Below are 15,900 nucleotides of genomic sequence, written 5' to 3'. Positions count from 1 at the left end.
CTGTCCAGGAACCCCCTCCGTAGACCAGGCTAGCCCCAGAGATCCACCTCTTTCTATGTCCTGAGTGCTGGGGAGTTAAAGGCTTGTGCTAACACCACTGGGCTTTTGAAATTTAGCCCTGTCTTTCCCAGATCCAACATATGGTATCATAGTAGTTTTGAACTCAACAGAGCTGTGCCTGCTTAGTGATGGGATTAAAGGTGTGTCGCCACACCCTGCTCTAAACACTATTTAAGCACAGAACAAGAGAGGAAGTTCCAGAGCCTTCTGCTCCATCCAACTCACCAAGTTGGTATTCAAGCTCTGCTAACCTTCCAATTCCTCCATCCTCAAACTCAGGAAGGGCCAGCTCCTCTCTCCTTCCCTTCCCTGAGCTCTGGATAGGCTCTAAGCCTGATCCAGCCCAATTCCAGTGTGTTAACTCTGCCCTTATCTAAGCTCATAGGCCCTCTTGCCAGGATGCAGGAATCCTGGGTACTGGGCACACTCACTCTGATCTTTGGCCTGATATCCAGTCTGCAAGGAGTAAGCGGCAATGAGGTAAGCAAAACTCTTTGGCTTTGGAGGACTCCATGAGGCAGAGGCTTCCCTTGGAGCCCAGTCTCAGCCTTTCCATGTCAGGAATTCACTTAACCACTGGCAATCGTTAACTTTTTTCTGTTCTGTTCTGGGAAAAAGGAGGGAGGGACCTCTGAGGGAGGCCCTTGGGAAACCTGGTCCTGTAGTCATGGCAGGACTGTGTGGTTACCAGAGTATTTGTCCCATGTAGAGCCGTGAATAGAATGTTTGAGCCCTGTTTTAGTCTTGATATGTCTTATTACACTCTGAGTCAGATTGAGGCACCTGACTTGCTTGTCTGGGTGAGGAGAATTTCCTTCCCTGTTGCCTTAAGGCTGGTGACCTTGGGGTGTAGTTCATTGCCTCTATTAGGCACATATCTGATTGTGTAGGAGGGCGTGGAGGCTACTGGAATGATCTTTACCGAAGCCAAAGCTGCCTTCCTTGTCTTCATTCCTTGGCACAGGGTCTACTTCTAGCTGCCCTAGAAACTGTGGAGTTCTCAGATTGGAGGCATACTCCACCACACATGGCAATGGTACTTGATGCAGTACTGCTATGGTCAGCATGGGATTCTGTATGGAGACCGTGGGTGCATCAAAATACTGAAGAATACAGGGCACGGGTTTCCCACGGGGACCTGAGGATGGATAGGACATGAGTGTGTTTAGTGAACTCCCAGAGTTGTCTCTACTGCTGACAGTGACTGGTGGGTGTATGGGAAGTGAGGGGCTGAGGTTGTCCCTGGGGGAGGGGGGCTGTGGAGCTAAGGATCCACTAAAAGTGGCTTCCTATACCAAGTTCTAATTATGTGTGGAATCCAAGTGTAGTGGGGCATATCTTTAATTCAGAGGTCTTTGGCAGAGATCTGTAGATCTCCATATTGCAGGCGACCCAGGGTAACACGGTGCTCACCTTGCCTGTCTCAATAATAAAAAGGGTGAAGGAGCTTCCTTGGTTCTTCAAGCCTTTAATCCCAGCTAGTGAGGGAGCAGAGAGAGGCTGCTGTTGTTGCCCTGGACATGGTAGTTACAGGGACTGAGATTCTGAGACCCACGGTCTGGAACAGTGTCTGAGCAGAGAGTAGCCCCAGTTCTTTCTGAGGCAGATATTCCATTACGGTATTAGGCCTCGCCTTGGCTGTGTATCTTGAAGTCCTGCCTTCATTTGAGTTCTGTACTGATGGACATCAACTCCTGGTTTACCCACATCTCTCTGATTCATTGCACCGCTGGACAAGAATTCTAGCAACTGAGACCCAACTCCCAGGCTGTGACCCCTGACCTCTTTCTTTTTCCTCCCACAGACTGTGTGCAACGGGGAAGACTTGTAAGTATGGGACGTTGTCGATGACATCAGTAGGCAGTGGGGACTGGTATGTGCTCAGATTCTGCCCTGGATATGAGGACAGATATGTAATTCATATCACTTTTAATGAAACCACAGCCCCTGTCACCTTGCCAATGCTTGAGATCTGCTGGTCTGTAACACCTGCTAATTCCCAACCTTCCATGGTTGGGAGGGGGGAGACAAAAAAGATCTGTGTGGCACTCCTGCCTCCCCTGTAAGATCAGCAGATCACTCTGCCTGAGGAAAAAGGGCCCCTTACAGCCATGGAGAACTCTGACCTCAGGTCTCAGGTCCACACACCAATTCCTGCCGGTGAACACAGGATAGATCTGTACCCCACACCCACTGAGGGAGGCTTGCACTTGAGGTCCTAGGTGTCTGGGGAAGAAGGGATCCTTTCATTTGAGGCACAGATTTCATTGGTATATCCCCATTCCTGTTTGTCCTGACTAGACACTGCCCCAAAGGATTCATATTCTGTGAAAATGAATGCTGTCAGGAAAGCAAGAACTGGGATCCTGATACTGAACACTTCACGTAAGCCAAGGGCTTCATTCACTGAGGGCTGGATCCACTAGAATCAGGGTGGGTTGGGGAATGGAGGAGGTCCAGCAAGGGCATATGGCTTAGGCACTTATGACAATACCATCCCCTACCTCCCTAGCCTTGCACTGATCGTCTTTTGGGTCATCTTCGCCCTCCTGTGCATCTGTGGCCTTGTGATGTCCAACTGCAAAGGACTGCAGCATGACCTCAGACCAGCGGATAATCAGAGTCCTCCAAATACACCCTCCAAAGCTCCTCTAGAGAGCATTTGGGTCACCTCTGTGGATCCCCTACCAACCATTCGTAAGTTGGGTCTTTCTGTCCCAATAACTAATGTGTTTCATAGCCGGCTGCCCAACCTGCTTAAATGATGGTATGGAGCCTGGGGCCTATAGAGTGTCAAGGGCTCTTCCTACCATATTTGTCCTTTTTTTTGGTACCAAGATATTAAGATAAACAAATGTGCCTCTTCTCCTGCAGGTTGTTCTGAATTCAACTGGGACTGAAACATGTCCTCCCTACAGCCTCAGGCCTGAAGGCCTTACTGTCCAGATGAGAGGGACTCGCTATGCAACCCTATCACCCACCTCACACACAAACCTCTGGGAGGCAGCCAAAGACCATGGAACGACTGCATATCCCATCCTGTCTATTGTACTGTGATTGCATTGATTGTACTTTTATACCGCTATCCCTTTTTGTCATGAGAGCTAAACTAGATCTGTAATCTCTGTCACACAATAAAGGCTGTTGATTTTTTTAATAATTGGCGGAGTCTGTAGTGGATATAAAAAAGTCATTGGTCGTGGTCTTCCCATCTAGACTGGACAGCTCACTCTGCCATTCTAGAGCAGCAAGTCAGTGCCTGCAAGACAGTGAAGACTGAACTGGTCAGACTCTCTGAGACTTCTTCATCCATACCTGTGCTGAGAGGATCTCACTGCACCTCTATAGCAATGCAAAAACCACAGGTGCCAATGTTCTGTCTGGCTGCTGAGTGCTGATGGGGACCAGTTCAGAGGCTAAGGAGACACTTCAGCTTCTTCCAATGGTGACAGACTGCCCTGAGCACCTGCTGGGAGGATGGAGAATCCAAGATGTGAAGGAAAGCTTAGACCTTGTGTTTCCTGGGATCTTGGGGACTCAAAAGAAATGAACTGGAAAGACAATACAATTCTACTCTATTCCTCTGACATGATTTGTTAACAAACCAGAACTGGATTGATCATGGGACTATTAGGGAGTAACAATTCAGAAAACAGCCTTCGAGAGAAGGTAAAGTTGGGAGAAGCCTGGAGAAGCATGAATAGAAATGTGTGGAGTGAGGTCTAGGGAACACTTCTTTTCACCTCCTTTCCTAGAATCCCTTGGATGTAGTGGGGGGCTGACCCCACCTTGTACCTTCTGTTGAGAGTGGGTTCCAGGCATTAGCTACAGCCCACCCAAGGTGAACTCCTAAAGAGAAGAAGGGTTTGTCCAGAGGCTGAGGTAACGGAGGCCATCTTGGAGCTTGGAGTGTGCACAGGCTGTGGAAGGGAATGGAGACAGTTCCTGTTGGAGGTGCCTGGACACCTACTGTGGTCTTTACTGTGGTTCCTGCAGGGGGCTGACGGCCAATGTTTCTCTGCAGACAGACAGCACTAGGGAAACTCACTGCTTAGGTGTGCAGGTAGGGCAGGGGGCTGTCCTGGACTCACTCTGTAGAGCAGGCTGGCTTCAAGTGGGGATCCTCTGGCTGCCACAGAAGATGGCAAGACAGGGAATCCAGGGACATTCAGGTCTGATCGAGAGCAGTAGATGCTGACAAAATGTTACTGTGCAGGAAAAAGAAGTCGTGATGGAGGGAGTGTGGGTAGAAGGGTTTGTTTTGATGCAGGAGTCTTTCTAAAGGAGGAGGGACACCTCAGCCTCCTTCCCCCCACCATATTGAAGATGGTGTAGGGCTTTCCAATCAGTGCTTGGCCTGAGAGAGTGGCTCTCCTGAAGTTCAGTGGGTGGAAAATCATGTTTAAAATGTGCATTCATCGGTGTGGGAGGGTCACAGGTCCCCCTGGTGTTTTAGATGGTTACGTCCTGCCATGCGGGTGTTGGGAATTGAACCTAAGTACTGGAAAGCAGCAGGCATTAATAACCACTGAGCCTTCTCTCCAGGCGTCTGACAGAGTCTGTTCCCACTCAGTTTCTGAGGGTTTAGAGAAGTGGGTGAGGGTTTAGAGAAGTCATGGTAGAGTTTGGGGATTCAGCTCAGTGGTAGAGCACTTGCGTAGCAAGCGTAAGGCCCTGAATTCGGACCCCAGCACCGGAAAAAAAAAGAAAAAAGAAAAGAAAAGAAAAAAGAAGAGAAGTCATGGTGTCACAGGTGAGCCTACACTGTAGCGCTCTAAGCTCTGGTTGATCCACTCAACAACCAGTGTTGTTCTTGGCGATCATCTCATGCTACTGGCATCTCCAAAAGGCTGGGGTCCACACAATGAAGTAGACATCACCCATATCCTTTCAAAGGCTTTCTTCATGGTGCCAAGCCTCAGTTCCTTTGCATGACCTCTTCTGTCCTGGACCATCAACTACAACTGAAGCTGCACCTTCACCAATGGCCTTCCATGCTCTCTCACAATTCCAAGCCTCAGGTGTTCTTCATGACTGCTTTGTGCCTTCAAAACCAGTACCACCTGGGTGACTCTCACACATTAGCAAGTACAGCTGCAGCATGTGGTACAACCTTCGCTATCCATGAACACAGCAACTTTGAGCTCACTGGAAATACTTCCCCTCACCTCTGCGACAATGGTCTCTTCTTAATCACAGCTAATTTCTCAGCTCCAGTTAAACAATATCAGTCTTCCCTGTCATACATTCTGTTTCTATCTGTGAAGCCAGAGCCATATGGAAGAACCAGCTGAGTTCTGCTGAGCGCCATCAAGACCTTGACACCCTCCCCCATTCCATTCCCAGCGTTCTGTTTCCCATGTCCCTCTCTGCCTGAGCTTTGATTTTCTGAACTTGCTCTGTAGACTGTCCTAGAACTAATAGATCTGCTGGGCTCAGTCTCCTGTAATGCTTATATTAAAGGTGTGTGTTATTATCCCTTGGATTAAGCCTTTCTTCACCTAGAGCCTGCTTTGTCCCACGATGGTCTTCAACTCATGTTCTGGGCATTTTCTCCTGGGATAAAAGGAGCGTACTACCATGCCTGCATCTACATTTTGCTGGGTAGGATCTTACCCGAAGGTCAACAGTCAATTCAATTGAATAATCTTTATCACAGAATCTCAATACAATTTTAATCTCCTCCCCTCTCCTCTGACAAGAATACATGGAGGTTGGATGGATGCCAGACACTCACAGGAAATAACCCCTGTTCCATACTGCCATCAGGGACACAGGTACTAGACACTTCCCTTGATTTCTCCAGCCCACCCACCCCAACACTCTTGTCAACTACACAGGGTGTCTGGCCTTCTCCTCTTTCATGAGACCTAATTCCAGAGGGGGCTCCCGGTCTGGCAGGGTGGCAGGCAGCAGGGAATGAAGGACCACAGAAGTCTCTCTCAGGACACAGACAGACACAGTGGGGCCTGAAAAGAGGTAGGAGGGCCAGAAATCCAACTTAGCAACAATTTCTCTCAAGAGGGCCAAAGTGTGAATGTTGTTGGGAAATATCAGCACTGTCCCAAGGGGATTCCAGCAAGAGGTGTACCCACTTCTCACCTTTTGAATCCCTAGCCTCAGTCTCCAGAGTTTTAAAATAGAGACGGGATTCTCTGGGAACAGATCCCAATTGCACTTAGCCTGACTCTGGAAGCTTCGGATATTGAGTATTAAAGGAAACAAGGGATAATGAGAATCAGAGGCAGATAGTGGGAGAGAGACCACAGGACAATTCCTTGCAGGAGAATGAGGGAGCTTCAGGGTCCCTGAGAAACAGTTGGTGAAGGAAACAGCAGGACAACAGAGGGGCCCAAATAGATGCCTTTGGAAGTGGTACCCATTAGGGCAGTAAAGTTGGAAAACAAAGACTGGGAGAGAAGTTGAGGCTGGGGAATCTCTCAGTCTGACATGTAATAAAGGGACCAGAAATAAGGGGATGCTTCCTAGGAGTTACCTGTATCCCACAGCCAAGATACAGAGGACAGGGAACAGGGCATGTGAGATGCACATGGCATTCACAGCAGACCCTCAAGGGTCACCTTCCTGTGTCAGCAGACGAGACAGCAACTCAGTCACTAAGTCCTTATTCCTCTTCCTCTAGCCCAGAGGCCACACACATATCCGTCTTCCACCCTTGTCAGTCACCCTACATCCACCAGTCTGCCTGCTCTCTTGTAAGGTCTCAGAGCCTCTCAAGTCATGACCTAAATACCTGGGCCCACCTAGTCGCTGTCCTATGCTGCTACCTGGTGGCCATATACACACTCCCTGATTCTGAACATGAATCCCACCTGGCCTTCTCGTCGCCTTGAGGGCCACCAACTTTTAGTCCACGATGGACAAAGTGCTTAGCCACGAATTTTTCACCACCCCTTGGATAGAATTTAAAATTTTCATTTAAAGGGTATTTTATATGGGATAGATGTGGCACATGTGTATACTCCCCATTCTCTGGACACCTACGGGGTGTGTATCTTCCGTTGGAGGCCCGCCTGGCCTACATAGTGAGTCCAGGACAAAGAGCGCTACACACAGAAACACTGAATTGAAAAAGTAAAAGAATAATAAGAAATATTTACATTACACTTTTTCATTCATGCACACCCTCACTAGCTCCCTCCCTCTTCATCTTTTTGTTTTAAAGATTTATTTATTTTTTATATATAACTACGCTGTTAACTGTCTTCAGTCACACCACAAGAGGGCATCAGATCCCATTTCACATAGTTGTGATCCACCACCTGCTTGCCACGATGTCAACTCAGGACCTCTGGAAGAGCACTGAGTGCTCTTAACCACTGAGCCATCTCTCCAGCCCTCTCCCTCTCCACCTTTTGTTCTCCCTCTTCCTATCTCTCCATCCCCACTGAATCACCTGACTGGCCTTAAAGGTTTGTTTTGTTTAAGGTATATTTATGTCATTTTTATTTCTATGAGTATTGATTGGCCTCATGTATGTACACCATATGCATGCATGATGCCCTCAGAGTTCAGAAGATGGGATGATCTAAAAGTAGACTTTCAGAGGATTATGAGCCATCTTCTATGAAGATGCTGGACACAGAATCCAGGTCCAAGGACAGCTGCTCCTAAGCCCTGAGTCACCTCCCCAGACACTTCCCCTCCTGACACCCAAAGGGTTTCTGTGTGAAGTCTTGGCTGTCCAGGAACCCCCTCCATAGCCCAGGCTAGCCTCAGAGATCCACCTCTCTCTGTCCTGAGTGCTGGGGAATTAAAGGCTTGTGCTAACACCACTGGCTTTTGAAATTTAACCCTGGCTGTCCTGGATCCAATAGATTGTAGTTTTGAACTCACAGAGCTGTGCCTGCTTAGAGATGGGATTAAAGGTGTGTGGTCTTGCCCTGCTCTAAACACTATTTAAGCACAGAACGACAGACTAAGTTCTAGAGTGTTCTGCTCCATCCAACTCACCAAGTTGGTAAATCAAACTCTCTAACCTCCCAATTCCTCCAACCTCAAACTCAACCAGGCCAGCTCCTCTCTTCTTCTCCTCCCTGAGCTCTGGCTAGGCTCTAAGACCTGGTCCAGCCAACACCACTGCTGGGCCCCATAGGTGGAGAGAAGTTGGTAAGGTCTTGCCCAGTTCCTGGGTCCTTACACATCTAAGCTCATTGGCCCTCCTGCCAGGATGCAGGAAGCCTGGGTCCCAGGAGCCCTCACCGTGATCTTCGGAACACTATTGGGATTGCAAGGAGTAAGCTCCAATGAGGTAAGCAGGACTCTGTGACTTTGGAGGATTCTTTGGGGGCAGAGCCTTGCCTTGGAGCCCTGTCCCAGCTTTATCTTGACAGGAATTACCTTAACCACAGGCATTGGTAAATTCCTTCCTACTCTGTTTGGGGAAAGTAGAAGTAGGGTCCACAAGGAGGCCCTGGGTAAACCTGGGCCCCTATTTTTGGCAGGACTGTGTTGTTAACTGGGAACTGGCTCCAAGCACAACCCTGAATAGGGGCTCTGACCCCCAGTTTAGCCTTTGCATGCCTCTGAGTCAGGCTGAGGATCCTGAGGTCTTGCCTGTCTGGATTAGGTGTCTCTGCTTCCCTGACCCTGCATGGCTGGTGACCTTGGGGTATAGTTTATTGGTTCACTCTGACTTATCTGCTTGTGTACCAGAGAGGTGGAGATTCTCTCACTTCTCTAATTAGTTTGAATTTGATCTCACAGTCAACATGACTTCCTAGGCTGGTTGACCTCCTGCTGTGATCTCAGGGAGGCAGGATTGGAGCTCTCTTTCTCTTCAAACTCTTTAAGTGACTTGGGTTGGCAGGTTTTCCTGAGAAGTGGTCAGAAGAAGCCTTTTAAACCTACAATCTTTTGGTTTCTTTTGTTTTTTGAGACATGGTTCCTCTAGCTGAGGATATACTGGAACTCATTAGTCCAGGATGGCCTCAACTCTGCCTCTGCCTCTGGAGTACTGGGATCAAATTTACAATCTTGGTTGATAATATTCTGGGTGGTGGGCCTGTGGTAAGTGACTTCCCAAGTCAGCTCCCCAGAACAGTGCCCATTGGCTGTTTGAAGCCCCTAATTCTCCATCCAATGCCACGTATGAGAGAACCCAGGTTCAAGACTCTTCCCATCTGGGACCACCCCATCCTTTTTGACCCTCTCTGCAGATCCAATTACAAGTGTTGTCAAAACACCAATCAGATCTGATAAATCCATGCTTACTAATATTCAGGCTCCCAACCATCCTGATCTGACCACATGGTTAAGGTGGGTCAGGGAATAATCCGGATCCAGATTATTAAACCTGTCATTTTTTTTTGACACAGGCTGACACTATGTAGATTGTACTAACTGTGAATTCGCCATAGACCTGCATTGGTATCTCAGGATTTGAATTAAAAGGAGTTAGATGCTGGGTCTACCATGCCTGCCTTAAGTGCTGTTTAAATGTAGTTAGCAGAGGAGCCCAGTGGTGTTAGCAGCACACACCTTTATTCCCTGCACTGGGGAGGCCGAGGCAGGTGGATCTGACTCCTAGGCCAGCTTGGTCTACAGAGCCTGTTCCAGGACAACCAGGGGTGCACAGAGACATCTTGACTTGAAAAAAATACAGTCCAAGACAAGACAGTGTCATTTCCACAAGTGGGGAGAGAAGAGAGAAGAGAGAGAGAGAGAGAGAGAGAGAGAGAGAGAGAGAGAGAGAGAAGAATGTAAGAATGGAGTAGGAGGGAGGAGGAGGGAGACGGGGAGGGAGGGAGGGAGGGAGGGAGGGAAGGAGGGAGGGAGGGAGGGAGGGAGGGAGAGAGAGAAAGGAGCATGTGTATGAGTTCCTGGGCCCTTGTGTCTTCATCTTACTGTACCCATCCTTACCAAAGAACACAGGGACTGTGAGCATTGAGAGGAGATGACCCAGCTGTGACTGTCACCTATCCTTTCCTCTTCTCTTTAACAAGAGAAAGGCTATTGTAAGGATCATTAGAAAAGCAAAAGCTGCCTTCCTAGTCTTCATTGGTTGGCACAGGGTCTATGTCTAGCTGCTCTAGAACCTGTGGAGTTCTCAGATTGGAGGCATGCACCACCACACATGGTGATGGTTTGAAGTGAAGTAGCCAGAGAGGGCAATGCCTTAATACCTGGAGGAAGAGAGCTCTAATTAAGAGCTTACACAGTACTGCTAATGACAGCATGGGATTCTGTATGGAGACCCTGAGCGTCTCAAAATACTGAAGGATACAGGGCAAGGGTTTGCAATGGGGACCTGAGGATGGATAGGACATGAGTGTGTTTAGTGAACTCCCAGAGTGGTGTCGTCTGATGACAGTGAATCAAGGGTGTAGGTGCAACGTGGTGCTCAGGTTGCTTTCTGGGAGTCTCTGAATCTAAGGATCCACTATGGGAAGCTTCATAGGACAATTTCCAAGAGGGAGCCAGGGTTAGGGTGACCATCTTTAATCCAGAAGATGGAGGCAGAGACAAGTAGATCTCTGAATTCCAGGCTAGCCAGGACAAGCCAGGGAGACCCATGCCTGTCTCAATACAAACTTGTTAGGGGGCTCCCTTGGTAAGTCAAGATTTTAAGCCTAGCACTTGGGTAGGCAGAGGTAGGCTTCTGTTTTTGAACCTGGACATGGTAGTTGGAGGGAGGGCCTGTCTGAAACGATATACTATATCTAGCTTTAGTTCTTATTGAGACATAGTTTCTTGTTTCTTATATGGCCTCACCTTGCTTGTGCAGCCGTGGATAGTCCAGCCTTCTCTTGAGTTCTGTACTAAATAGCAAGTACTATTGCCATGCTGAACAAGCACTCTAATATCCCAGACCCAACTCCCAGGCTTTGACCTCTGACCTCTGTCTTTTTCCTCCCACAGACTGTGAATAACTGTGAAGACCTGTAAGTATGAGATGTTGTCGATGATGTCAGTAAAGGCAAGGGGGTCAGGTGTGTGCTCAGTTTCAGCCCTGGATAAGGTGACAGACACCTAATTAAAATGACTATGCTGAAACCACAGCCCCTGTCACCTTAACCAACCATGGGATCTGCAGGTCTGTAACTCTTGCTAATTCCCAACCTTCCATAGGTGGGAGGGGGGAGACAAATGGTCAGTATCGAACTCCTGCCTCCCGAGTAAGATCCTCAGCAGACCAGTCTGCCTGAGGAACAAGGGCACACTACTGCCATGGAGAACTGTGAACCCAGATCTCAGATCCATATCCCAATCCCTCCCAGGGAGCCCCAGAGGGATTTGTACCCCCACACACTAAGGGTGACTTGCACTTGAGGGCCTAGGTATCTAGGGAAGCAGGGACCCTTTGCTTTGAGGCTGCGATGTCATCAGTATCTCCCCATGCTTGTTCGTCCTGACTAGACACTGTCCCAAAGGATTCAGATGCTGTGAGAATGAATGCTGTCAGGAAAGAAAGATCTTGGATCCTGAAAATGACCCCCTCAAGTAAGCACAGGTTCACCCCTCCAGGGCATCATTCACTGAGGGCTGGGTTCATCAGAGACAGGGTGAGGGTGAGGGAGGGAGGAGGTTGAGCAAGGGAGCATGGCCTCGGCACTTATGACAATACCATGCCCACCTCCCTAGGATCGTGTTCATCACCTTATTGGTCATTATCGTCCTCCTGTGCATCTGTAGCCTTGTGATGTCCAAGTGCAAACGACTACACCATGACATCAGAGCAGCTCCTCCAGATGCACCCTCCATCGCACCCCTAGAGAGCATTTGGGTCACCTCCTTGGATCCCCTACCAACCTACAGTCAGGTGGGTCTTTCTGTCCCTATACCTAATGAGTTTCATAGCTGGCTGTCCAACCTGCTGAAATAATGCTTTGCAGGCTGAGGGACTATGGACTGGGAAGGGCTCTGCCAACCACATTTGTCCTTTTTTAAAGCAGACTCCAAATAAAGCAAATGTGCCTCTTCTCCTGCAGGTTGTCCTGAACTCAACACCCACAGAACCACCTCCTCCCTACAGTCTCAGGCCTGAGCGCCCTACAGGCCAGAGGAGAGGGACTCGATATGCAACCATTTGAGCTACGTCACACACAAACCTCTTTCTTGGAGGAAGCCAAAGACCATGGAATGACTGCCTATCCCATCCTGTCATTTGTCCTTTGAATTAATTTATTGATTTTGTATACCACTGTCCCCTCCCCTTTTGTTTTGGGAACTATCCTGAATCTGTAATCTCTATCCCAAAATAAAAGCTGTTCAATTTTAATAATGGGCGGAGTCTCTAGCGATATAAAGAAGTCATGGGCAGTGGTCTTCAATCTAGACTGGACAGCTCACTCTGCCATTCTACAGAAGCTAATCATTGCCTGGAAGACAGTGAAGACTGAACTCGTCAGACTCTCTGAGACGTCTTCATCCATACCTGTGCTGAGAGGATCTCACTGCACCTCTATAGCAATGCAAAAACCACAGGTGCCAAGGTTCTGTCTGGCTGATGAGTGCTGATGGGGACCTGTTCAGAGGCTAAGGGGACACTTCAGCTTCTTCCAATGGTGACTGACTGCCCTGAGCACCTGCTGGGAGGATGGAGAATCCAAGATGTGAAGGAAAGCTTAGACTTTGTGTTTCCTGGGATCTTGGGGGCTCAAAAGAAATGGACTGGAAAGACAATACAATTCTACTCTATTCCTGTGACCTGATTTCCTAGGAGACCAGAACAGGCTTAATCATGGGACTATTAGGGAGTAACAATTCAGAAAACAACCTTCGAAACAAGGTAAAGTTGGGAGAAAGCCTGGAGAAGCATGAATAGAAATGTGTGCAGTGAGGTCTAGGGAACACTTCTTTTCACCTCCTTTCCTAGAATCCCTTGGATGTAGTGGGGGGCTGACCCCACCTTGTACCTTCTGTTGAGAGTGGGTTCCAGGCATTAGTTACAGCCCACCCAAGGTGAACTCCTAAAGAGAAGAAGGGTTTGTCCAGAGGCTGAGGTACTGAGGCCATCTTGGAGCTTGGAGTGTGCACAGGCTGTGGAAGGGAATGGAGACAGTTCCTGTTGGAGGTGCCTGGACACCTACTGTGGTCTTTACTGTGGTTCCTGCAGGGGGCTGACGGCCAATGTTTCTCTGCAGACAGACAGCACTCGGGAAACTCACTGCTTAGGTGTGCAGGCAGGGCAGGGGGCTGTCCTGGACTCACTCTGTAGAGCAGGCTGGCTTCAAGTGCGGTATCCTCTGGCTTCCACAGAAGATGGCAAGACAGGGAATCCAGGGACATTCAGGCTCTGAGCGAGAGCAGTAGATGCTGACAAAATGTTACTGTGCAGGGAAAAGAAGTCGTGATGGAGGGAGTGTGGGGAGACAGGTTTGTTTTGATGTGGGAGTCTTTCTAAAGGAGGAGGGACACCTCACTCTCCTTTCCCCCCACCATATTGAAGATGGTGTAGGGCTTTCCAATCAGTGCTTGGCCTGAGAGAGTGGCTCTCCTGAAGTTCATTGGCTGGAATATCATGTTTAAAATGTGCATTCATTGGTGTTGTGGGAGGGTCACAGGTCACCCTGGTGTTTCAGATGGTTATGTCCTACCATGCGGGTGTTGGGAATTGAACCTAAGTACTGACAAGTAGCAGGCATTAATAACCATTGACCCTTCTCTCCAGGCCTCTGTGTGAGTCTGTTCCCAGTCAGTTTCTGAGGGTTTAGAGTAGTGGGTGAGGGTTTAGAGAAGTCATGGTAGAGTTTGGGGATTCAGCTCAGTGGTAGAGCACTTGCGTAGCTAGCATAAGGCCCTGAATTCAGACCCCAGCTCCGGGAAAAAAAAGAAAAAAGAAAAAAAGAAAAAGAAAAAAGAAGAGAAGTCATGGTGTTACAAGTGAGCCTACACTGTAGTGCTCTAAGCTCTGGTTGATCCACTCAACAACCAGTGTTGTTCTTGGCGATCATCTCATATTACTGGCATCTCCAAAAGGCTGGGGTCCTCACAATGAAGTAGGCATCATCCATATCCTCTCATAGGCTCTCTTCAAGCCTCAGTTCCTTTGCATGATCATGACCATGACCTGCTCGCCCATTCTATTCCCAGCGTTCTGTTTCCCATGTCCCTCTCTGCCTGAGCTTTGATTTCCTGAACTTCCTATGTAGACTGTCCTAGAACTAATAGATCTGCTGGGCTCAGTCTCCTGTAATGCTTATATTAAAGGTGTGTGTTATTATCCCTCGGATTAAGCCTTTCTTCACCTAGAGCCTGCTTTGTCCCATGATGGTCTTGAACTCATGTTCTGGGCATTTTCTCTTGAGCTAAAAGGAGTCTACTACCATGCCTGCATCTACATTTTGCTGCGTAGGATCTTATCCGAAGGTCAACAGACAATTCAAGTGAATAATCTTTATCACAGAATTCAGCTCCATAGCACTTCCTGGTGCTCATTTAGTACTAAAAGTGAACATTTTTTTTTATTTTTCCTTTTTCAGCTTGCTAAGCTCATTGAAAAGGCTCTTCAGGAGAAATACCCAAAGAACAAAGACTTTGCTGAGACTTCCTATGTCAAAGAAATTTATCTGAGTCTCTTCCTCTGAGCCTTAGGTACACTCTTCAGTCAAGGGCCAAAAGTAGCCACATTCTTCTAAACCAAAACAGTACATTAACAGTATCTATGACACATGTTGAAATACTTCACTGGAACCTCATGGCCCAAGTCTCAACAAATCTCATCAATCTCGGTACAAAATTCTTTCATATTCCTACTTGGATGGCCCATTGATCCCCATTTAAAACACTCCACTGCTTTCAATATTTAAAGCTCCTAAATCCATATTCACCCAGACAAAGGCATGTTCAGGCCTAAAACAGCAGTACCCCACTTCTGGTACCGACTTCTCTGTTAGTAGGGTTTTACCTCAGCGAACAGACACCATGACCAAGGCAGCTCTATAAAGACATTTCACTGGGACTGGGTAACAGGTTCAGATGTCCAGTTCATATCATGGAGGCAGGAATATGGCAGCCCCATGGCAGGCATACTGCAAGAGGAATGGAGGACTTCTTCATCTTCATCTGAAGCAAGCTGAATAGTAGCTTCAAGCCAGATAGGATGAGGGTCTCCAAGACAACTGTCACAGCAACACTCCTACTCTGACAAGGCCACAGTTTGCAATACTGCCAATCTGGGCCAAGCTCATGCCAACCATCGCACAAAAAAATCTTTCTGTTATCTGAATACAACTTTAATCTCCTCCCGTCTCTTCAGACAACAATACATGGAGGTTGGATGGATGCCAGACACTCACAGGAAATAAGCACCTGCTCCATTCTGCCCATCAGGTACACGGGTACTAGACACTTCCCTTCATTTCTCCAGCCCACCCACCCCAAACCTCTTCACAACTACCCAACGTGTCTGGCCTTCTCCTCTTTCATGAGACCTAATTCCAGAGGGGGCTCCCATTCTGGCAGGGTGGCAGGCAGCAGGGATTGAAGGACCACAGAAATCTCTCTCAGGACACAGACAGACACAGTGGGGCCTGGGCAGAGGTAGGAGGGCCAGAAATCCAAGTTAGCAACAATTTCTCTCAAAAGGGAAGAAGTGTGAATGTTGTTGGGAAATATCAGCACTGTCCCAAGGGGGTTCCAGCATGAGGCACACCCTCCTCCCACCTTTTGTATCCCTAGCCTCAGTCTCCAGAGAATTAAAATAGAGACAGGATTCTCTGGGAACAGATCCCAATTGCACTTGGGCTGGCTCTGGAAGCTTCGGATATTGAGTATTAAAGGAGCCATGGATAATGAGAAAGAAAGGCAGATAGTGGGAGAGAGACGACAGGACAATTCCTTGCAGGAGAATGAGGGAGCTGCAGGGTCCCTGAGACA

At 48.2% G+C, this 15,900-nt stretch overlaps 1 protein-coding gene across 1 annotated transcript; it reads left to right on the top strand.

Annotated features, from left to right (window-relative positions):
• Positions 1-459: 459 nt before the first annotated feature.
• Positions 460-11,905, top strand: Tmem92 (transmembrane protein 92). Its single transcript, XM_039087712.2, has 4 exons — positions 460-540; positions 10,942-10,964; positions 11,440-11,523; positions 11,665-11,905. Exons 1-4 carry the CDS (start codon positions 460-462, stop codon positions 11,903-11,905), a joined length of 429 nt encoding a protein of 142 aa, XP_038943640.1.
• Positions 11,906-15,900: the final 3,995 nt, after the last annotated feature.

Source organism: Rattus norvegicus, chromosome 10, assembly GCF_036323735.1.
Source record: "Rattus norvegicus strain BN/NHsdMcwi chromosome 10, GRCr8, whole genome shotgun sequence".
Taxonomy (NCBI): domain Eukaryota; kingdom Metazoa; phylum Chordata; class Mammalia; order Rodentia; family Muridae; genus Rattus; species Rattus norvegicus.
This window is presented reverse-complemented; position numbering and strand designations above follow the sequence as displayed.